General features: G+C 39.9%; 1 protein-coding gene across 1 annotated transcript in view; it reads left to right on the forward strand.

Annotated features, from left to right (window-relative positions):
* Window positions 1-15,599: 15,599 nt before the first annotated feature.
* T265_10337 (hypothetical protein) overlaps window positions 15,600-25,322 on the forward strand; it is a gene marked incomplete at both ends in the record, with an annotated part of 64,591 nt that continues 54,868 nt past the window's right edge. Inside the window, one exon of the mRNA XM_009176677.1 lies at window positions 15,600-15,763. Coding sequence (XP_009174941.1) covers window positions 15,600-15,763 — 164 coding nt within the window. The remainder of the gene's footprint in view (window positions 15,764-25,322) is intronic.

Consider the following 25,322-nt stretch of genomic DNA (forward strand, 5'->3'; position numbering starts at 1 on the left):
ATCCAGTCAAAGTGCAGTTCACCTGGACTAAATATTTTGAAGGGTGTTCAATTTATCCCGTTATCTGTCTATTCAAAGAATGACTTCTTCCTGCAGTAGTGTGCTAATATAAGCATAACGTAGGTAGATTTAGTATAAAATATTTTAAACCCTAGTTTAGCTTGAATGTGAGTATTCCGATGAAGAAACGGCGTCTTATGCAGTACTGGGATTCATTTGATAACTAGATTATTATAACACGAACACCATTACTGTTGTTGCTAACCAAAACTAAGCGTTAGGTGAGCTTTGAGCTTCGAGCTTCACCCGAAGAATGTGACAGTCAAGAAGCTATCATTAAAAGAGCGAGAGTGATTCAGCCCATGAAATCCAATTGGTCTGTCCGGGTTTACGGAATCTAATACATACTGCCTCAGTATGTAGACCTTCGTAAGCCTTGGTCGGCTGAGGGGAACATGACTTCTCATTTGAAATCTATTTTGTGCATTCACTTTGTGGTTGAAAGCAAAGAGACGTGTGGTGACTTCTCAGGTCGTTGGTTCATTGCAGCCACTAGGTAGACCATTTGAGTAAATTCGACAAATCAATTCTTCTGAGGAACCCATGGCACAAGCAATGTACGATACTTGTTAAGACTATTTGAACGAGTGTACGCGACACCGAAATCAGATGAAAACAAATTATCTTTGAGAAGCATGTTGATGATGAAGCACAAGTTAAATCTTGAGAGCCAATCATCGGCATAAGTGGTTGCTCGGAGTCCCCGTGCAGTCGAGCAGATAGTCAACGAAAACGCGTAAGCACACCAAACATTTTGCCTGTCAGTCAGCAGAAATGATCGAAGGAGCCGAAACCAGATCCGAATTCACTTCACGTGAATACAGGGAAAACGAACTACCGAACCTACTGCATTTATGGGAAAACGCTAATTCATGCTGATTTGGTGACCATTACTGATAAAATCATTTATTGGGTAAACGGGAGTGAAATCGTGAAAGAATTTTATACGTAAATCGAATCAGCTGAACATTCAAGAAGGTATGTGNACTCTTTCCGTCCAGTCTTACGGAAGGACTCTCCTCATTTGTGGATCAACCATGTTATATCATTTCTTCCTTTGAAAATGAACGTAGTTTGTTATTTACGCACTACTCGATGTTTACATGGAGCATACGATTGGTGCGAAAAAGTGGAATTGTCCTAACCACTTTTTCTAACGAAAAATAAAACCGATAATTGGCTGGTAAAATATCTAAGAAACATCATAAGTAGCATCGTGCCCTGTTGAATAAGATTCTTCGTTTTGCTTCGTTCACACGCCTAAAAACTCATCACAAAACTGCTTTAAATTCATTCAAAATAAACTTTGTAGTTTTTGAGTTTGTCAGTTAGGTTAGGTTGTTAGGTTTTCAAACAGATAAGAATAGTATCTTATGGGTGGATGTTATGCCTTTTGTAGGGATGGTTTTAGTTGTAGGAGAATTTCCGAAATCTTGGAAGAAGATCTTTTAAATTCCCTAGGGTGTAGAAAGAGCTTCAGCTACTTTAGCTTATTTATTAATTGTCCACCAAGTGTACAAGTAATATATTGAGGTTAATGTGTGGGTGCAATATTTGGTGGTAAGAAAGCTAACTGATTGCTACCCACATCTGTGAGCGGCGTCACTGGTAAGTTTTACAAAACTGTATTAAATGAATCATTGTTGAGCGTACTGACTTAAACAACTTAATCGCCTATTTCTGATGATTTAAGCTATCGTTGCCGACGTGCTTCAAACAAACTGGACATGGCATGACGACGTAACCCTTCAGCTAGTTACATATTCCGATACGATGTAACATGTAACAGACTATTGACAAAGTTTGATAAATCCTTTCATACTGTGTGAGAAAATCTTTCAAAAACACTACAAAGCCTCTGACACATCTGGTTAACAAGGTATCCTTTTTATTTCGCTAATTAAATGTGTATTTTGCATCTTGATCCTGTTCGATTGCAATCAAATTGGATAATCAAATTTTGATTCTCTGGAAAGACAGCTTCCTAGAAAGAGAACTTGTAAGGAGTGACCGTGTATGATAGGGCCATTTAAGCTTTTGGTAAATTACAGTACCTTGAGTATACAATCAATTCGTTGGGTAGTGGGCCAGGTTTGATAAACACTGTGAGGTTAACATTACTCAGATGAGTACGAAGCTTAACAGTTCCGTTGGTATCACGTTGTAATTGAACTGCATGAATGTTGGTACCTTGTATGTTACAAATTAAGAGGCAGCTAGTTAGATGGTCAAACCAGAGTATGGCTTATGCCAGTTTTATTTCAGGAACTTTTCTATGCACGGCTGCTTTTGTGTGTCAGTTGCCACACTTCTATACTTTTTGTGCGGGTGTTCCGAATATTTCCACTGTCCCTCTGGTTGATTCGTCAACTCTAATTCAAAAAGTAACGTATGTAATGGATTAAATCACACTATGGTAAGAAACCTATACTGTTTAACTCCGAAAGTGTATGCCTCCTTGTCTCCAGCTCTGACAGTGTGATGTCTGACCTGTTTCACATAATGGCAAGACCTAATTGCTGCAGACACGACAATTCCTCATCCGTCAACCGGTTAAAATCCTCGAGGCCTCGGCGTTCATGGCGGTCGTCAGCGGAACCCGAAAATTTGTTACATATAGTGTACGGTTCACAGACATACACCCAAGCATACTTGCACATACACCTGTCATTTTGTGGATTCCCTTCAGTTTTCTAATCCTCGTGAAATAAAATTTATCAGTTTGGTTTTTAAATAGATGCATCGAATGGTTTGCTTAAGGGGGTTAAAAAAAGGGTTCATAGGGAAACTGAGCCGATCTTGGTTTGCTAAGGGGGTTAAAAAAAGGGTTCATAGGGAAACATTTTTGAGCCGATCGATCAATCTGTCTTAGTACTGCAGGATGAAGTAGGCTGAGACACAGCTAGGTACTTATGCGTCTAAAGTCATTGAAATATGCAGTATGTGGGCCTAATTTGATGCTTGCCGTTCGGTAACAGATCTATTAAAATTTAAGCTACAAACTTCATTATCGGAAATTGACCAAAGTGACTAAAACTGACTTTTTAGAGAGACTTTCTCACTTTTGAAATTTCAAACTATTTTTGCACACGCAGCCCTTATTTTACTCAGTTCAACTTTAATCTAGCTAGCGCGACACAAAGCATTACCATCCGTTAATGGTTATTGATCTATTTTATCTAAAACCTTTCTTTATTACTCTTCTAAAATGAGTTAACTAGTTCCACATTGTTGAGTCTTTGCTGTTGAGCATAACCCTCCGAATGAGGACAGACACTCCGATTAACTGCGATGACGGAATCAGATCCTGAACGTGTGAGTTTGCATTCAGTTCTTGAGTGCTTTTTGAACACACTTTAGCTTTCATGTTTTCAGCCAGGTACTTGGGTAGGTAATGTAATAAGCGGAAGTACACCCAGTATTTATCGTATTTCTGTCTCAGGTAACATCCTTGCATTTCGATGGCTTCATTACGCATTAAGTTATGAATTCAGCCAATGATTTCAGGACAAGGTAAACGTAAAATTTCTGTTGGGAAGCCGGCGCCAAAAACACCGAAACTGCTGTCTGTCAAGCCTTATCTGAATGCTTTTCGATACCTGGTCAGTGAACGTGAAAAGATTTGGACAGTCATGCCATTCAGTTGATATATACGCATACAGATATCCTGCAAAAGCGGTTTTCATTCAGTACGTAACATATATGATCAAAACCTAGTTGGGTGTGCTTCCTGAGGTTGCATTTGAACAGTACTTTTCCAGTCAAATTAATTTAAGGCTCTGAAAAATCTCGTAGTCCACAACATAAAGTGGATGCTAATATCTAAAAATGAACTGAGGTTTTGAAAGTGCCCCAGCTAGCTTTATTCTGCGACTGGATCAGTGTCAGGGCGCGCCCAGACAGAAGAAAAAGCACATGTGTAGAAAGGGACGCATCCCCAAGGTCACCATCGGTTCGACACGTCCGGAAAGTAGGTGAGTCGGCGGCTCCCACCAAACGCGGCCTAGCAACACATGACCAGCGTAGTGGGCCTGAGAATGTTCACGACCAGAACACCACCATTGGTTGTATGGACCGAACAAGTGAACGATCATATTTAGTCATCCTATAGTTTAGTCATCCTATATATTTACGCGGAGGCTCTGTACGTTTTTGTCCTGGCAATACAGCCGTGTCCCCAATTCTCTGTCTTCTCCCTATCGCGCAGTCTGGTAGGCTCAGTGCAGGCGTAACCCAAATAGCTCGGCCACCGCGCAAGATACAACAATCAGGTAGGAAAGACTAATTTAGAGTGAACGTCATAGACTACTCATAGGGTTGCTGAAAAACAACATAAACGGAAGTCTCTAAAAAACAAAGTTGTTTGCAAATGAGTATATTTGCCTAATTTAACTTGGTTTACTTTGAGAGAGCTTTCGATCAACATTTTTTATTAAATCAGCGTATGCGTATTTGTATCTCATGTACCTACTAAATCCATGTGTCTTTCACGATCATGGCTGTGAAGAGCATTTGGACACTTCTTGTGCAATGTTAAAAGTAGGATTGCCGCAATTTTCAGAGATTACGAATGATGAAAAATCACTTCTATATTTACAAAAACAACTGTGAAAACTATTGGGATCTATTGATTATCCACTGTTTTTTGTCAGTAAAATGGCAACTGGTGTTAGGCAGAATTTGGGTAGAGGTGAAAGGCGGTGGTTGCCTAAATTAGGAACGTGTGAACCATTCCTTCGCTTCAAACATTGGATTACGAACGAGTATCCTTTCCAAGTCGCTTGGCTGACGAGCACTTGGTTAGTCAGTCTTGTGCAAATTGGTGGGAACGCGAAACCAAGAAGAAAAGCAAAATTTATCCTGGCTACCCCCAGGAGGTACTTTGAAGGACTGAAGACATTTGAAGTTTGATTTTAAAAAATAAAGGTGGGATGGACTTTCTAAAGAGAATGAAACCCTATGTCGTCTCCGCAACTGATGCGCACGTGCAATATCAACAACCGCCTGTGTCGTCAAACCAGCCTGTCTCATTCTCGGTCTTTTGACAGGATGAAACACCGCCTGTTGCCAGTTTCAAAATAACATTCTGCATTCCACAGCATGTTTACATTGTCGGCATCAATTTGACGCCCAAAGAATCTATCCAGATAGGGTGCAGTTTAATTTTGTGTATGAAAGACGGTCTTTGTTTTTGGCAGGAAATTGACGGTAAGAACTGGACTTCTTGATGTAATTTGTTTTTAACAAAACCATATTTCCAGTTAAGTCAAGATTTACCGACTTGACATTTCTTCGCGAAAAAGTACTCAAAAGTGCTACGGCGACTGCAAATATACTACTATCAAATTGTTTGATTAACATAGCCTGAGATCAAACAAAGCAGTCAAATCGCCTGCTGGCTTCTTGATGCGAAATCTTCGTTAATTGACCTTATTTCTTCTTCTAAGTCCCATCCCAAATTCTCTGCATGGAGACTTAGTTACCTTTCAAATAAGGGGTTTTGAATTGCATCTCATTTCAAAATTTTTGGTGACAGACAATAGCAGAATTAGCAGTGAGGCTGATCTGTGCAACGCGTTGTCCTTGAAGTAGAAACTAACGCATATTGTGGATAGATTCTTGGTACGACGAACGCTTGGATGAGTCAGGAGACTTTATATTTATCTGCCCGTGATAATAAATGCTCATAATAAATGGCTTCGAAATGAATCTGACCAGCACTATCATTCCTCCCTTCATATTCTTGAACGATTATTTTAAAGACGTCAACGTGGACTACGTTTCAACAAAGACTCTTTTCCAAAGTGGGTAGAAAACTTGAGACAACGTAAGGTACGTTGCACCAAAAAACCGCCTTTCATTTTTCCTCGTTGTGGTTTACTTTGTGTGAAAAACTTCCGTTTAGGAGTATAACCGTATGACCAAAGCAAATTTAAACAGGTATCCAAGGTGGGAGAACTCATCACCTGGATATCTATTAAAGACTGTTCGACGCCATATGGCTGTGATATCAGAGACACGTAATGCTGAGCATTGCGCTTATGCTGGCTGAGCAAGACACACAGCAACATTGTCGAAAAACCCAAGTCTACAGACACTGGTGGTCAGTCCAAAATTGGAAGCATAAAGTTCAAACTGTAGTGTATCGAGTAAGGAAGGAAAATTTTCGGCAAAATTTGAAACTCTATAATACTCTAGTCTAATAGCTATACTGGGGAAATGGTTCATATAGACGGTAAACATCAAGCCCTGTAAGGACATGCACTGTATGCAGGAAGATTATGCACAAAATTTGGTTGCATGTATTAAGTCAGGTATGGAATCAGATTGATTTTTCAATTCTGTGGGGGATATCTGAGACAGTTCACAACCATTTTTATGTTGGGACACCATGAGTCATTGCAAGCTGCTTGACGCAGTTTGGGAGGTGTCTTGCTTAGAAAACTTTGATGTTGAAGCAACATCAAGTGCAGGCCTTTCAAAGGGGTTCAGAAAGCCTGGTAATTATCTGATTTATTACCTACTTCTCGTGAATGTGTTAAGTGATAGGTCAAATTACATACAGCATATACAAAAACACACGCTTGAGGCTGTACCACCAACACCTCGTTTGATCCTATTCCACAAGACTGTATTCATTAGGCTACGGAAGAATATATATATTTCACTCACGACAATATCAGACGCTCTTTTCATACTTCGTTCAGCTATAACTATTATTTCAAACTTAATCAAATTTTCTCCCAATTTATTTCAGTCTACTCAGATTTTCGTGAAGCAATATAAGAAGCCCGGTATATAAATTTTGTTTTAAGCAGTCTCAAGGGAACTGCCCAGCTGCCTGTACATGAAGAGTTCAGGGACTGAGGACGTATGTTATTTAATACGAGAACAAGCACTGATGGTGAATGGACCGGCAGTGGACACATTGACAAAAGCTGACGTATGGATTTGATCTTAATCAGACACGTTTCGATTTCCCCAAGCCAAAATGGTAAAACTGAAAACTGCGATTTCATTCAGTGTTAAAACTAAGTATCTACTAGTAGTGCATTGCAGTTGCACATTGTTCACTTTAGATTTTTTCATGGATGTGGTTGGGGAAATGTTAAATATGAGATGGTACTAAAGGCATATGACAAAGTCGAATGTCACCTAGAGAAGTTCTCAGTAATTAATTCCGGTGGCACAAAAATATACCCCAACTGTCTAATTATCTGCTCAAAAAGTCATACTAATGACTTTGCATTCAACCGAAATAACCGACTAATATTACAAGTTGTTTTATCTCATATTTAAAATTCGTTTATTGGCAACACGCTGTACACTAGTCTCTCATTCACAAGTTTTTCACTCTGGTTTCAAAAGAGAACATGGCTCGGATGTTTTCGCTCTCCAAGAAAACTGATCAGATGGGAAGAAGAAAGTAAGCGGTTTGCGTGCATGCAGCGATCTGCGAGAGGTTGGTCCTCCATGGCACAAATAAGCGCTGATATTTGTCATTACCTTACATTCAATATTCGACAAAACCAAATGTTTTTGTAAGGGAAAAGGCCTAAACGAATGACCATAAAACGCATTCTGAAACAATTTTTTGTGTTGTGTTAGGAACTGAAGGCACTTCTTGCTGATAAATTGGAACAACTGGAAACGTTTTAGCACAAAACAGTCCCAATTTGTTGCACGCAGTTTGCACATGGTCTGTTCGGCCAAAAATATTGGTGTTTTCAAACGCCGTAGGTAGAAAGCAGGCTTTGTCCATGTCAAACAATTTGCTTGAATAGGTAGATAACAGGGTTGACAGTACTTACGATACATCTTACTTAAATAAACACGGGTTTATTTACACTCTACATGAAGGCAAAGCCCTTTCGTGAACCGTGACATTTTTAAGTTGAAATGGGCTTTGTATGCTTGTCCTTCTGTATGATGCAAAAGGAAGCCTGTTACAATCTCTAATGGGTCTTGTCCAGTAAGACGTAAACCTCCCTCTTCAGCCATGTGATGCATTCCTAGCAAAAGGTTTTGATGACATCGTTTTTTGTCAGTCCATCGATTGTTCTTTCTCTAGAATATACGGTCAGTTTTGTCGCAGATACTTTAACGGAGAGTTGAGTATCGACATTTAGCATTCGATTCAAATATTTTTCACGTGAGCTCATTGTTTTAGGTTATATCCTCTATACACTATCCTTTATTTTAAAGAACATAAGTGGAACACATTACCTATCTTGGTTTTGTCAGTGCTAAAGAGAACCTTTCAACCTCATAGCGTCACAAGCAGTTCATTTAGGAAAGCCATCACATTAGCATCCTCAGAATCCGAAGTAATTAGTTTGTGTTTGTTTTGCCGAATAAGGAAGGAACAAGCATGTAAATATGACCTCAGAACTGGCGACAGGACTCAGGATTTAATCGGAGGATGAAACCCGTGAGTCCAAGACCTTTCACATTTTTTCTCGAGAGTTCGAATCTATGGGCACTATTCATACCAATTGTTCTGAATAGCTTTACATTACAACTAGAACCGGAAAACAGCAAGTGATTCAGCCAAGCAAACGTATTTTTGATCTGCAATCCATACGTTAATCTTTGTGCTTCAAAAATAAAACTGCCACTGTTGGATGGTTTGCCACACGACGTAAACGTCCGTGAATAGATTTCTTATCTACTCTTCTTTAGTCCTACGCATATAACTAGGTATATTAAAATTCCGCTTAACAGTTTGGTAGCCCACCAAAACTATGGCTTCAACTTCAGGAGTATTCACGCTTTACAGGGTGGTCGTTAAAGTACCTATTTTATAGACCTATTGTTAGCAGAACACCGGTTGTGTCACGACCATATAGGCACACAAGAGTAATAAGGCGCTGATGATAGAAAATTAACAAAGGTCATCTTTTGGTTTGAAAATTCCTTGAACCAAATCAGCTAAGAAAATCTAAGCTCTCCAGCGCTGTGCAAATTGACCCAAAAATCAAGACAATAGATGGTAGAAAACTGGGAAAACTTTATCCGATTTATTCAAAAGCCAAGTTGCGTAAAACGAGTGAATAATTTTGTAAGTGTCTTTTTTAGTTGTAGGGAGACGATAAAAACAATGGTCCCACCGAGGTCAGGACACCGCAGAATGTTTTTCAGTCTTTCCTGAAGGTATCTCCCTTTCTACGGAAAAAGCACACTGTCGCACGACTAACGCATATCTATTTTATGATCTTTTATCAAGAGTGTTATTTTGGGGGATTTGTGGCGCATGGTTTTCGTAGAGCAAGCGCTTGAGATAGAGTGCATTCGGACTACAGCAGCAATCAGGTTCAAAGTTGTTCGCATGATAAGTTTGTGTATATCTTTAGCATTATCATGCTGATCTGTGCTCTGAGATTAAAATTAATGATGTCAGAGAATAGGTGCAATGTGGTGTCAAAAAGAACCCAGTATTGAATTTTGTGTAACCGTTTACATAGTGTCATAGTGTCATCCGACCTTGAAGGAGGACCACCAACCAGACGAAGGAAAATATTCACCCCCTTCAGATCACCCTCCTTCCTAGATGAGATTACTATATTTAGCCGAAGTCAAAAGTTTAATTCCCAATATGAAAAGAATGAATGTTGGCGACATCAAATGCTCGAAGTCAGCGTGTGCTTGAGATTTTTAACTTCGCATATGCTGTCATTCCTAGTCCCTCTGATATTACTATGGTTTACCGAAAAGTAAAGATTATTTTTTATTGTTCTGACTGCAAGTTGGACATTAATAGAGGTATTCTGTTATAAATAAGTTATGTGAGGAAATTTAATGCTACCAAAACAAATATAGGTTTACTAGTTTATTTTGCAAATCCTAATGCAGTCAAGCTAATTACCGTTCTCTAGTTACTTGGTGACGAACATTATGTTTCTAAACTTTCCTCCGTATTTTCCTTGGTGGCGTACCTGTCGTCAATGGAATAGACTTTAGCTTTGCTTTCCCCTTGTACACTGTTGTAGCGATGACACTCATCTCTTCATTTGTTCATTTTTATGCAGCCTAAATCAAGTAGTCGTTAAGCTTGGGTGCGCCTGGGGCTTCTCACCACGGCATTTTACAAAAAGATAGAAAAATAATAAGAACACTTGACCAAAAATGGCAGTCAAAACTCATTATGCCTTCAAACGTCTACACACGATTCAGGATATAATATAATAAATCATCCTGCATCCAGTTTAGTGATGTTCTAGTCGGATGATATTAGTACCGGGTAGAAGTTAGATATACGTTGCTAAAGACAGCATAAAGTTCTGTGACAAAGTATCCTGAGTCTTGTCAACTCAATAATGCTCTAAAAATGTTCATCCTGGTAAGCTTTTAGGGATCCAGTTAGTCTTCTGCAGTAGCCACAGAGTGAATTTTAAGCCCATGGCTGACCAGCTATCAACCACCGACCAGAAAGTCAGACAGGAGAATAAGGTTGAACAGAATGGAAGCCACGACCATCAGTGTAAACGATTCATTGTTGGGTTTAAACCAATGTTTTAAAAAGGGCATTCCACAGCACATTATTTAAGGACCGTTTCAAATGGTCATGTTGCTTTATAGCTTATACTCGAAAAATTTTATTGAATCGAATGTGCCGTCGAGTCACTTTTTACCAACATTATCTTTCAACTGCGTTTTAGGATTTGAATCAAGACAAGAATGTTGTGAAAACATATTGCTCAAATATGTGGTTGTGGTATGCAAGTACTGGTTAATTGCAGCGAAAGTTTTGAATTTATTTTGGTTTATGTAGACTGAAGCATCTTTTCAATATGTTGTTGTTTGCTCATGAGTTTTCCACTTCTGTTTTAGACACTAAATTACTTGAACACCGTATGCGAGACCATACCAAAAGCCTCTATGTTTGCCATCTTGACCATAAGCACACATATATTTTTATCTTTTCTCCGTCAGCGGAACCTCTTGGTAGTAAGCAGTCTTAGTTTTCTCATCCCTTCATATAATGTCTCTTCATTGACGGCTTCACACATCGGCAATCAATATCAAGGTGATTAAGATTATTATGTGAAATTCAGTTAATCACTCCATCGCTAGGGTGCAATGTGAAAAAAAGATGAAAAATGATGCCAGAATCCACTGTACCTGTAGTTTTTGATTGAGAAAGCATTAGTAATATCAACAGAGCTGGTCTTATCAGTTTCTCTTCTGTCAAATTTATAAGTTTTTTAGTTCCCGAAACAGCAGTATCATACACTGTCCGTGTTGGGCAAGCAGCGGTGACATGGTAACTTGTGCACAGGAGTAGGATTCCCTAACTTACTCCTGTTTGAAGTCAGTGAACCAGAAAGCAGTCGCAATCCAGAGTAGATAGAGTTCGACGGATAATAACTCTCTTTTAATTGATTGGAAACATTAGGTTCTCACAAAAAATAGAATAAAGTCTGAGCAATTTTCTTTTAATGAACGAATTTGTCTGCATTGCAGACACTACTATTTTCTGCACAGCCGGAGTAAACATCACGTTGTATATGGCTAAGTAAGACTCTTTGACACAGATTGTTCAGCTAATTTGCAAAAAAGATCATGTCTATCAAAGGGGAATTGGGCGTAGTGAGCATTCATATGAGGATGCCTGTTGTTAACTAACAAAGTGCACAAATTCGCTCTATATTTTGGTCGCTTAAACATTTTGACTGTCAAAAAGGAGCCAAGAGGCATGACACTTCTAAAAAGGGTTTGCATTCTGTCATTACTGTCAGTTATTTTGCTTTTTGCTCGAAATAACCAAACTTTTACAGCTGCCTGAGCTACCGGTTTCTGCCCCAAAGACATCTTCCATTATTTTGCATATATGTTAAATTCTCATCCAATTAACACTGGCACATTGCTTTATCGACTTCCGTCAAAACCACGGTCGAGAAACACAGGGACACATTCTTTTAAATATACTATTGTTCTAGTTACCAACTGACATGTGACAATTAGCAAAATAATTCAAAGTTCTCAAACTTCTCCAAAGTATATCAATACTCAAATATTAGGTAACTTCCAGACTTGTATCTTATTGAAGGGACTACCAAGCTAACTGACTAAATTTTGTTGGTTGTGGAACCGTACTGTTTTAGGGAGAATTCTTTGTGGTCTTCTTTGTGGTCGTCCATGACTGTGATAGTCACAGTACCGGTAAAACAAGAAAACAGAAACTGTTTACGGATCTCTTTTTAGTCAAAAAAATAAGTTATAGACACAAAAGCACAATAAATAGGAAAATGGTAAGATTAATATTCTTTTGTTTTGGCTGGATACGAACAATAGCGTTTACTGCGCAAGCAATTAGATCCAAAACAATTGCATTATGCTGTAAAATACTGAAGATAACGCGATCCAATGTGACACGAAGGAACATTTAAGTGACTGAAAATTACGCTCGATAAACAGCTAGGAGGAAACTTTGGAAACGGAGATGTCACGGTCTTCGAATCTTTTCACAAAACCAGAGCAGATTTATTGTTAGTTGTTTTGAACCGAGATTTTGTGCGTTAGTGACTGTTTTCAACGTCGTCAAACGTTCTGAAATCGTTGCGCCTCTACTAATTTGAAGATGCAACTCGGCCACACTGTCATAATCCATCAATGCAGAGTCGTGTTGAACAATTATGCACGCAAATACTTACTGTGACTTACGGCAAGTGGCATTTAAACCTAAATGTATTTACAGGTTATAAATTCCATCAATGACCTCCAGTTGTCATCACCATCATCATCACTTGTTTCAGCAACTGAGTTTTTTAAATACTGATGCCAAAAGAAGTGTGATCATTAAGATGGTTTGTCAGTCGTAAAAGCTAGTATTTCTTTGAGGTTCCTTAACGACATGGTGAAATTGACAACTTGACGACGTCTTTCCTGTGTAATGTCCTCTAAAAATCGTCCAGTTTTTGATGTTGAACTGTGAATCCCGTCGCTTGTCAACTTATCCACATGATACCAAGTGCAATCCTTCACAACCTTTCCACTCCATGTTTGTCTATCCTAATCAGTCATTTTATCTGGCTACGTATCAAACATGACTGCTTTTTCCTTATTCCTGCAGACATTCGATAACTTCAGACGTCTTGGCGAGGTTTCCTCCTCATTTAAATAAAGTGTCTCCAAGCTCCAAGACAACTGCTGCATGCGGAGTAGCCATATGGGATTTTCGTGATCAGTACATGGCATGCTGTAAACTGACATCTTTTACGGAATCCACAGCCGTTCCAGAATGAAAGCCTCACGAGTGCTGATACAAAGGGTCAGTCAACGCGGAAATATCGATCAACTGCGGAATATGGCATCCAAACTGGGTTTCCCACTTTCTACGTTCATGATTTTTTGGACGTTCTACAAAAAATTGACCAGTTCTGTGAAGTTCCACCTTAGTCCGCATTTGTCTTTAAAATAAAGTATGTTATTCTATCTCTATGTTTAATGATTCTGTTATTCATTCTGCCGAATCACTGTTCATTTGGGAATTGGGATACTGTATGTTCAATTTAGAAAATATACCTCTTATTGAAATAAATATTTAAACGTTACTGAACAAAGATTACTGTGGTAGATGGAATTTTCTGAAGCATTTTGTTGTAAAATTACCGGTTTGGTTAGCTAATTGGTGTTTACACAACTTGAAACAATCAGCCTATGAAAGCAAGCGACTCCACAATTATTTCTCCCCAAGCGTCCTGACACACCGTCATTTCCCTCACTAAGTGAATCGACCAAGTGTACAACCAGCAAAAAATTACCGGTAGTTGATTGGTTACCGAAATAAAACCGATGCATGAAGAAGGCGTTACTGAGTTTTGACCCATTTGTTTGCTTGTCTGCTGGCCAGAAAAAGTTCGAAAGAGTACCCTCAAGCCTCGGAGAAATCCCAGGATATTGAGAATAACCAAATTTTATTTAAAAAACTGTGTTATATATTTTCCTGTATCCGGTTCATTCGTCTCTTCCTCGGCTATATGACTGCGGTTAATGAAATCCAGTGACGTTAACTACTATGTACTTATACAACCACATGCGTACGACTGGCTTGAGCTCACTGTCGTCCACGGATAAACGACTTCACGCTTTGTTATTTCTTTCCAGCAACTACTATTTTAGTAATCCAGACGAATTTTTTATCTCCTGTGTTAAACATAAGCGCCCAACTAGCCAATAAAAGTACCACGTATACGACGTATATTTTCTATAGAGGAAAATGTTGGTAGCTCAGGTAGCGTAGATGGTGGTCGTGGGCTTGTTCGCTGAGCTGGGCAATTTGATTGCAACAGTTTCATCACCAATCGAGGTGCAATCATCAGTGCGTTATTGCGGAGCGTAGGAGTGCGTAGCGGTGGGTTGGGGGTTGTGCGCTGGGCAGTGTTGTGCGTGTGTTAATATACGCGCTGCTAGCATAGGATGGGCTTTGATCGCGATTAGCTGTTCGGTCGGGCGATTCCGTTGGCTGCTCCCTTGTCCTGCGTCCTCATTCGCCGATGCCCACGTGACCTCTGAGCTTGGCATTTCCTGCCGTCATAATCTGGTCGATGCTAGAGTGACCTTTGTCCTTTCCAGTCCCGGGTTGTGACCTTTATTAATTTACCTCCAAGGAGTCCCTTGTTTCGTTGTTTGTGAGTTCAATATTCGGTCCTTCTTGAGTTTTCCGGTTGAGATGATGGTCTTTTGCACGTGGGGGCGCGTAAATTGGGTCTAGTTCGATGCACCGGTTGATCGAATCTGCCGTGGAGTACCATGCTTCCAGAAATTCTCTCCCGTGTCTCGTGCCTCCGTATGCCAAATTTATTTTCCTTCCTATTTCAGAACTATGGGACAAGCAGTCACCTGCAGCTACAAAAATTAAGCGACTGTCAATATTAAATCTTTGGTCAACGGACACAAATAAGCCTGGTTAGCTACTAAGCTGGGCAAACTAAAGAGCACTCAAAAAGAAAGGGTGAAATTATAATAACATTTGGTTTAGGCCCAATTCCAATTCCAGGCTAGAGTATTTTGCAGCCATGGAGTTATAACAGGGCTCCAAAAAAAGATGAAATCTCCGACATACCGTGTTTTTTGGCCACGTATTGTCAGTTCAGCATATAATAATTTGAACAAAAAAACGCACCGGTGGGATCACAATTTCAGGATTTACTGCAGAGGTTTCAATGAAATGCTGGAACGGGTTATTTTTCTCGACTTAAATGCTTAATGTACAAACTTACGGGAACGGCTGATTCTCCGTTTTCAAAAGACTGAACTCCAGCAAACGGGTCATTAACATGCTAACATTTCGGCGACGAAGGAAGTTAAAAAAGCACTAATTTTTAGAAGTGATCAGCAACAACTTAAGTAATAGATTGCTACAAGCCAAGGTCTCTAGTTAACGGGCCTACACAGGTTTAATTTTAAACCCTATTTGCCACGAGTATAGCTGCCTGCATGTACCGATGATTCAGACCGAGATACATCGCAACACTATTGGGATTAAAGTCAAAAGGGATGAATTTTTAAGTGAATCTTTATTAAGTAACCAGTTAACCATGAGCTTTCACGCTGAGTTTGCCGAACAGCAGCAGTCCAACCAAATCAACGAACCAACATCCCTGTTAGCCATGAAAACATCAGAGGTGACCACAAGAATGTCAGTAAGAATGTTACGACAGCAGGATGAAATGGTGGCCAACAAACGCATAACCATATTAAGGTAAGAAATATCAAATCCGCTAGGAAAACTAGGAACACGATTTAGAAGATCAGGGTTTTATAAGGAAGTCATTGCAAGGATTACGTACAACATAACCGGAGAAAAGGATGAAAAGATTTACCACATCGACGGTGAGAGGGACGATCAGGTGTTCCTCCAATACATACACTAAAACCAAGAGGCTCACGCCATCCAAAGCCGCAGCAACGGAGGTACTTGCACACATTGCGACCTTGTGCGCAACTAAGAAGTCCATCAACAAACACTGCGATCAGCACACTAAAATCACTAACAACCCCAGAAGCCTCGGGCTAAAAACGGCACAAGAAACCGCAGGAGTAAACATAAAATACCAACAGGATGCGAAACTCAATGAGCATATTAATGAGCACTAAAATCCACGACAAATAGGAAGAGAAACTAGCAAAAACCAGAAGCCTAAAATGCAAGACGAACTGAATTTACGTGGAGCAGCTTAGAGTTATGTAGATCAGTCATGATTCAGAAAATCACGCTATTTTTGCTGAGCGAACAGTCAGATAAAAATCGAGACTATGGAAAATGGAATGTACCCAGTTCACTGACAAAGTGGTGGAAAGCCAGAATAAAATTCAGGATACACTAAGTGCAACCGGATCAAATGTAATAAAGGTAGGGCAGTACTGAACTGTAGACATTCAACGTACCAATCAGGTGCAAGTGAACCAGACCGTAACACGACGAACATTTCAAATGGACCAATCATAAATCGTGTTAGTTCAAACCAAACAACCACTTATGTTAAGGATGTTGAATAGATCTGGGAAGCAGCATTGGCGCAAATACTTGTAAGGAAAATACTCATCCAATGCTTCCCCCAATTGATGCTGTCTTTTTAAGTGGTAATTGAGAGGTTTTGCGCACTAATTACTCAGCCAAGTAACTCATTCAAATTTCCGACATTTCGACATATTTACAACAAACATGATTGTGCGCCGCCATCCACATGCGCACTGATTCATACCAGTGCTAAAGCCTAATTTATTTCATTATTTCTTGCATGATGTGACATGTCGCTGACAATAGCCCTGTCGTAAATTGACTCCACCGTGGTCTTTTTTCACCGCTGTCCCAACCTCTCCGATACTTCTATGTCTACCAGCTTTCTTAAGCTCCACATACGTTTATTTAAAATGGTCGTTTTTTTAATTTACGTTCACTCTATAAAACTAAACAGCATATTTCAGTTTTCACGATAAATCTCGAAAATCAACCAGAGTGGAATAAAAGACCGTTGGCACTGACCCAGACAAGTCGAAACGCATTGGTGTTGCAAACGTTGTTGGGTCACTTATTTTGGAAAGGGCAGGTCACATCTATCCACGCTTACCCTGGTTTAATCTACACTTTGTCGTCAGTTACAGGCGTGTTAGGATTCAAATTCACCAGGAAAATTGTTAATGTCATGAACTAGGAGAAAAATGACGACAAGTTGATATTGGATGAGTTGCGAAAGTTTACTGCACTGTAAGTGGTCAAACTGTGACATATTCTTCTCGTGGAATGAAAGTTTTAGCAAATGCATTCCAAGAATAAAATCACCTGTTGACGATAACCTTGGTGGCAAATTTTTTCAACCACGATGCTGCGGAAGATTGCTTTTCCGTTAAATATACGTGAGTGTTTAATATACTGAGCACGTGTTTTATACGTGGTTTTAAACCTCAATTAATGCTCACAGAAGCTGTACAGAGCAGTTTACAAGCGACTACATTCTTCCTTGCCCCGTGCAAAAAACTTGCAATACGGCTCCTATCCAGTGTTTCGCCCACTATTACCAGTGGCCATCAAAAGACGTTGTTGTCGCACGGGCTTCTTTGGACAAAGTAATGTATACCTACAGCAAAACAGCCCAAATCTGCGTGCCGTTCGCATGCACATGCAGTCAAGTGTCAGAGACGTGATTTAAACCGCTTAGGATGAATTTCCGTCGCGGTGCTGTCCATAAGCTGTCACTGCAGACAAGTCAGTATGAATAATAGAAAATTTATCCAGAAAATGTCTTGTGCCGGGAATGGAATTTGTGACTATAGATGTGGTTCATTGTCAAGAGCGTTCTTATGTTCTTCCACAGTCCGACAAATCAGAATACATCCAAACGCTTTATAGGATAATAAGCCAAAAAGGCACAAACTTTTAAGCTGTTATTGTTTTACGAAAGTAGATAAAGGTATTCAAATTTTTGTGTAAGTTGTATACCAGATGTGTGCTCTTCGGTGTCCACGTTTATTCACAAGTTAGGGCATGAAGCTTCACATCCACCACATGGTTGATGGCTTGAGACTTTTTCTGTTCTTTTAATTCCAGTATCTGCATTTTGTTTATTCAATGACCCTTTTATTTAAGTACTTGGTCAGGAAACTTGCGCTGGTAACAGCTGACGCTGTGTATCGTCGAAAATGCCGATGTCATGAGGTCTAGTTTGTTGCATTTACTGGCGGAGTTTCAACGATTAATAACAGAGCACTTATTTGGCACCGTGAATTTGCTTTACATTAGAAAGCCACATAGGCGTTTGGTTAAACTCAGGTTGTTAATTCGTAGGACTTGGCTGAATAAACTAGATATTTGGCCAAGTTCATCTGATGCCACTCAGCCTAAAACAATTTTGAGTGTCTCCATAGAGTTGGGGATATTCATCAGACTATACTATCTTCTTTGTCGTCATAGCGGATTTTACGGTAGCAAAAATTTACTGTGGTCTTTCGTTGTCTATCGCTTACTGTACTTACTTACTGCACTGTAATCATTTTACTTTCGTTTATTTATGAAGCAGAAAAAGACATTGGAAAATCTAACGTTCCAAATTAGGGCGCAAAGCTGAAACCTGGGTATTGTTTTGTTGTCTATCGCCAAATCTAAAATACGTGGCACTGTGGCATATGTTAGAAACACAAAGACGAACGTTGAAAAAGTTTCTCTGGTATGTATTAATGTCTCAGGCATGTGTGGCCATCTTCTTTTGGGTCCACTTATATTCATTTACCTCAAACTTGCATTCGGTCGCTTCTGCATCCAGATAATTTCATCGTTTTGGCCTGATTAAGGGCAATGAGGCGTGAGTTTGCACGTTTTTTTTTATCTCCACAGACCTGTTAGGTGCCAAAACAGACAAAGCTGCATTTGCTGACGTAACGCTTGCAAGAACGTTGTTTCCACGTTCTTATTTCTAAAACGCCTTGCGGATTTTATCCAGACAAGAGCCAGTAACAATTTTGAGGACATTAAATGATGAGTCCAGGCCGTCGGAACATTGGCGCAGGATTTCACCCACCTTCCAGCCCAGGTAGACGGTCATCGATCCTAAAAGATAGTATTCATGGCTGTTATCTTATCAGAGGTTTGTACCTGTCGCTCGTCGTCGATGTAAAAAGGCATCATTTAGGCAAAAGCCGGATAACCACTGAAGTGATTCCCTGTTGCGGTCCGCGCGATTGGTCTTTCGGAATGTTCGGCTGCTTGATATCATCAAGCACGGCTGCCAATGCTACACCAAGCCAGCATTTGGGTCGCCACGTATCGTACATTCTAGGAGACTGCAGCTCTTTCTCTCCCTTAGCCCATAGAGCTGCAGACTTGGATCCAGAAGTCGAAATAAACTTTCAAGTTTTAATCGTTACGTGTGTTGTGGCCTCACTATTAGGACATAACACTGGGCATTAAACATTAATGTAACTATTCAAGAGAAAAATCTAAGCAAGTGACTGTGCTCCGGGAAAGGTTAGTAAATCATACATGCTTTAACCCTACCGCATAGTTCCAGAGGTCAACTAAGTGTCTGTGTCAATTAATTGTGCAAGGTAGCATACAGTGATCAAAGTAATGGAAAAGCTCCAGTGTCATCTACTCAGCTCAGACCAAGTCACTTGGATATGAGTTTGGAATAAATCAGATCCGTACATTTGGGAGCAATATTCTGTCAAGTTATTGTATACTCAAAACAAAACGTTCTCTTCCAAGTGATTTTGTGCCGTCAAGCGGTTAGTTGCACTCTGTCACTGACATTTCGATGGTAACCAGAATTGTTTGAACTGATTTTCAAGAATTTTAACCCATGTTCAAATTCGACAGATGAGGTAATGACAGCAGTGACGTACGGAGGTTGCGGTGATATTTTTTCTCCTGAATAACGATTGGAACGTAGACCACCGTTTCTAGATATCTGTTCGACATTTCCGTGTGCAAAGCAGTTGAACAAAAGGTAGCAAGAACAACGCGGAGTTGAGCACGCTTTTGCGACTCAAGATGGTTTCAATGGTAGACTGAGCCGAAACGTTTGTTCAAAGTATCAACCAATTATATGGTACAAATGCAACCCCATTCTTAAATCAAAACCGCATTTTAGACTTTTCCTGGAAAAATGCCATATATTTTATCAGTTACCATCACGAATATCAGCAGGGTCGTCGTAAGGTCGGCATAAAAATTTTATACTCGTTTCTATGTTGGAAAACCCCTAGCGCAAAATGAATGTCGTTGTTATTTACCTGCATTTATTTGCCATGTGAAACCATAATCTAGATATTATCATTTGATATACAATGGTTTAGAAAAAATTCTGAGGTATGCATCGAGTAATTAGCTAATGCACTATCAAACAATAAATTGTCTCACGTTTTAGCTTCACAGATCCATAGTGACTGGCTGATCATTCTTTGTAGTAGTTCTGATCAAATCATTCTCAATTGTTAAAGTTTTCGTTTCATGCTTTTATATTTCTTTCTGCATATAAAGCACATTAGTTCTTGATAAAACGGTGGTTAGAAATACCTATAGATTTTCAACCATGCGCACTGTAAAAACACTCGGAATTTCACCGTGGATCTTAGTCCCGATGAAAGTTTTTTTTTGATCCGGAAAAAGTACTTTGTGTGAAGTAACTACAAACCCCATAATTTGCAGATGTTATATTATTGTGGGGGAGAACACAAATACCACGGTGCTTTCAACGCCAAATGGAGAAAATTTCAATTCAAGCATATATCAAGGTGAAATCATCTTGTACTTATTTCCCGATGCATACACGTTTTGTCTTGAGGTAGTTCGTGTCCTCGAAGCATTAATTTGACATAACTATAATTTTTCATGACGTGGCTTAACATGCGAACTGTTACGTCACACAAATTATTTGATGTTCTGGGTAGGCAGACGATTTAAAAACCTGAAGCTCCTTTAGAGCGAATCCCCATGAAGAATCAGTTTTGTTTCTGTAACCTGTCTTCTCGTCAACGGTCACTGATTAGGAGAACCGACAAACACTTAAATGTGGTAGCCTGACCACCTTTATCCTAGTATGCCTTTTGCTTGGTAATTGATCAGGTGGCTGTTGATCTGTTCGCCGAGTTTGGCAATTGATTTGCAAACGTTTCGTCACAATTCGAGGAGACATCTTCAGTGCGCTGTTGGTTGGGTAGTTCCTCTCTTCGTGCCTGCGTTTATATAGTCTACAAAGAGCAGCCTTTGCGCTGTAACCTAGATTCTGATTGGCCCGTTCTTGATCTGCATTGCGTCGTGGTCGGCTTCTCTGTTGGTTTGTGACGTGCCTCCTATTTTTAGTAGCCTGCTGTTCTATTAATTTCTTCTTTGAGTCCTTGTCCGGCCTCGGGTTCTGTGGTTCTGGAAATCAATCAAATCAATTGCCAAACTCGGCGAACAGATCAACAGCCACCTGATCAATTACCAACCAATACACCCGAGCTACCAATATTCCAAAACATTACCAATGCATTTTGCTCCAAGCGCACCGTTTACTTTCAGGGCCGAGTGAACGAAACGCCTCAAGTGTACAGAAATTCCTGTCACAAATTCGTAAAACTTTGTTAGGTCTCATCTATGTAATTAAATAGAGTGTTCGGCACAAGGCAGTTATTCTGGTTACACGTACGACTTAGATCTGTTCGTAAGCCACTTCGTCATACCGTACACTCGAAGAATCGGTGACCAACTTCTCATGTATGACAGTGTGGGGAGATGAATCCTGTATTAAAGAGCTACAACGTCAAAGCTACGAAGTCAAAGCTAAAGAACTACAAAGTCATCATGTTAGAAGCGCACTCTCTGAAACGTAAAAGTTTGAAAGCACTCCACTGAATCGATACAAAAGTCTACATTGTTAGTTGACAGATATTCATGATAAGCAAACAATATCCAAATTGCATATTTCCATTTTCTCACGTGATGTGAGTTCCGTACACCAGATCATTAATAGGTTGTTTCTTTCAGTACCATATTTTCCATAACCGTAAGGCGTAGCTGTATACGGTGAATTTGTCCTAGCACCCACTGTTTAGCTATCCTTAAGTCGACATTACATTTTAAGGTGTAAGGTGCCCGTAGGTGTCTGTAAAAAATGCATTCGTTAGTTGAGGTTTGGACAAAGTGATTAGTTGATTGGATTGTCATGAATAAATTTCGTAGATCATTATCCATGTTGATTCTAGGAATTAGATAAGGTTAATTTGTTTCAGGCAATTTTATTCAGATCGTTGAGCAACAATTCTGCCACTGTTTTTTTTTCAAAAAGTTTGCATCTGGCTGTGCTTTAATTATTGGTTTTTCCCCAGTTATGTACTCGCTAGTCTCGCAGCTTTTTACCCAAATTCTTACAGAGCTGAGAACCGATGGGTAACCAATCTAATGGAAAACTTAAGAACACCGTAACAATGCTCGACTTCCATTGTCCTTTTCTGCTATCTGTATGCAAATGAGCTCCAGCTGGTAGTGCCAACCAACATCCACCCTGCTCTTCCGTTGTGGAGACGAGCGAAAATGTCGAAAAAATGTGTTATCTCAGCAACCAGTTTCTCTGAGCATCCTCCCGTGTTATTTAGTGTGTAAGTCTGGTAGACTGACTATATCGACCAAAATTTGACGGATATTCGGCAACATTGAGTAACCAGTCTAATCAAAGTGTATGTTACAAAAATGGTTCAACTGCATGAAATTAACGTATGAATCAACTGTACACTGAGCCGTCTCTGTCTTGCAAGCTTCAACATTTTTGTTAGAATTTTTAGTGAAGCAGGACAGAAATTGCATCGTGACATACAAAGAACTGCTGTTAGCCCTGATGTGGGTAAGAAAGGATCTGTACTACCTATGACGCAGTTGTGTAGGCACGGCTTTTTTACGGCCATCACCAATTCTCATTTTTGTGTCACTACAGTGATGAACGGACTCGTCCATAGGCTAGCAATGGATGCGCCGCACCAATATCGACCACATTGTTCACTCACATATACCTGTCGGATGCTGTTACGGAAAAGTGTGGGGAGCTTTAGCCATCCTGAGACCCACCAGGCTAAAAATACGTGCACTGGAAAATACGCCAAAGCCACGGGATACAAACAGTTGTTAAAAACCAGTAATTTTCCGGACGCGGTGACTAATTTGAAAGTTTTCAGTGTGAGATGGGAACGACAAGATTTGAGTGAGAAGTCTCATTACCCTAGACGATTTCAGTCTTCAGCAACTACGTGAAGCCGCTGATGACCTCAGATACTGCATATATGTGCTTATATACGTTGAAGATAACATGGGGGAACTAGTGAATTTCAACGAAGATTTCCTCCTCTAAGCGGAAACGGACTATACCAGCGGATTAACACTCGTGAGACAACGCCAAAAGTTTTGGTCGTTAACCTCTTCCCTTCACTTGATATAGAAACCTTCCAATAGGTTAGTTTATGCTCATTCTGGTAAGCATTCTGCGACTGCTTACAGCGATTGCCCAAAACCCTTATTTGTGGCATTAGAAAAATGATGCTGGCACTGTGAAAACAGTATACACTAATCAGTGCAGTGCAGTGCACAAGTAGCAAGCACTAGCATATAACCGGATTTTCTCAAATTTATTCGGAAACGATAGAGGTAACAAAGAGCACTGGATGATTGCCAGGTGCAGCATCAAGGCCCCTAGTTAGATAGAAGGGATTTTTTACAAACTAATCTTCAGGTCATTCACGCTTTCGCAATTGGCTAAGTTGAATAGGTTGTATTCTGATTGAACAACTTACTGAGTAAGTCAGAAAATATCTACGCATATCTGTAAGCCATGCTTAAAAAAACAACTGCTTTTAGCAGTCAGTACAACGTCTCCTGTATTCACACATTGTCAAGACATTGAAAATATTTTCACAGACGACAAGTTGTCCCTATCAAGGCCGTGGACAATCAGCAATACTCTAAATGAAACATTGAACCAGCATCAGATAGGACTTTTCCCGCGTTGAGACATATTTATTTGCCAAACGAGAATTTTCAAGGCAAATTGTCCGTAGAAAACATTTTCACCGAATCGCACTTCAGTTTGGTGCGTCAAGAGTAAGTGGCACAAATTCCCAGATGTTATCTTCAGTTTTCCTGCAACTCAACGTTCGCTGTGGTTTCAAATTGTGTTATGTTTCTCAGAGCGACTTCACCGTTTTTTTTATTAAGTTCTCCCTGCTTTATTACCAATGACCCTGAAAGCAGCGTGGTTTAAAAACCACGAAAGAATATTTTGTTATAATATATATATACATATATATATATATATAGGTTGGGGGCTAATAACTCTAAATATAACTAGGAGACGGGCGGTCCGAGTTTGCCATTGAGGAGAACATTGGTGAATCTGGCAGCTTAATCTTCGGTTCATTAACTGAGCTATGCGCTTTAATGACAAGTTTTACCGTCGATCAGAAAACTACCGATGACTGGAAACATTCAGCGATACACCGCCATTCCACGCTTTTCAACAACCTGCCGATGATGTCACCTTGATTGGTGATGACAACTTTGCAGTCGAATTGTTCAGTGCAGTAAGCGAATCTGTGATGGCCACTTTATTTCTGATCTATTGTTGAAGTAACATACAGTTTGAGTAACATATCAGACGATAAACTTCAGAACGTCAAAATTGCGTCACCTTCCAAAGGTGCTCTAGGTGGGCAAGTAACAGCTTAGAAAATCGTTGAAAAGGCATCTTCCGGAAAATGTTCACTTATACTCTGTAAGTTATCCTTTGGTCAGATTTCTTCTCAAGACTACATCATTACGTGGATACCGGTTCGTCTGGTCCCATGGAGTTAGACACATTCACCAAACGGCGATAGCTGCCTGGAAGATTGTCCTAACATCCCTATCAGCTTCTTGAAGCGACAGCGGTGAATCAGTTACAGGTAGGTTCTGGCCAGTCATTGGAGAAAAACACTACGCTAATGTTGCAAAAGCCTTTGCTTTCACGACTACAATGCAGTGACAAACTTGCCTGTCTGGTCATCCTAGGATGCACCAACTTCGACAGCCTAAAATCTGTTTTCGAAATCTCCTCGTGTTGTCAGTTACACCTTTGTGGCTATCAAGCCAAAAAATATGATTCCTTGGCCTTCAAACCCTGTGTAAACTCCACCCGACAATTGGTTGGCATTTGGCCACAAATGTTCTTCTGCTTCGGATAATTTCGCAAATTATCAAATGTGTCACCAAACTTCATTACGCGTGGGCACATCCGTTAGGTTCCACAACTTAGGCTTTTCAA

The sequence above is a fragment of the Opisthorchis viverrini genome (assembly GCF_000715545.1).
Source record: "Opisthorchis viverrini unplaced genomic scaffold opera_v5_354, whole genome shotgun sequence".
Taxonomy (NCBI): Eukaryota; Metazoa; Platyhelminthes; class Trematoda; order Opisthorchiida; family Opisthorchiidae; genus Opisthorchis; species Opisthorchis viverrini.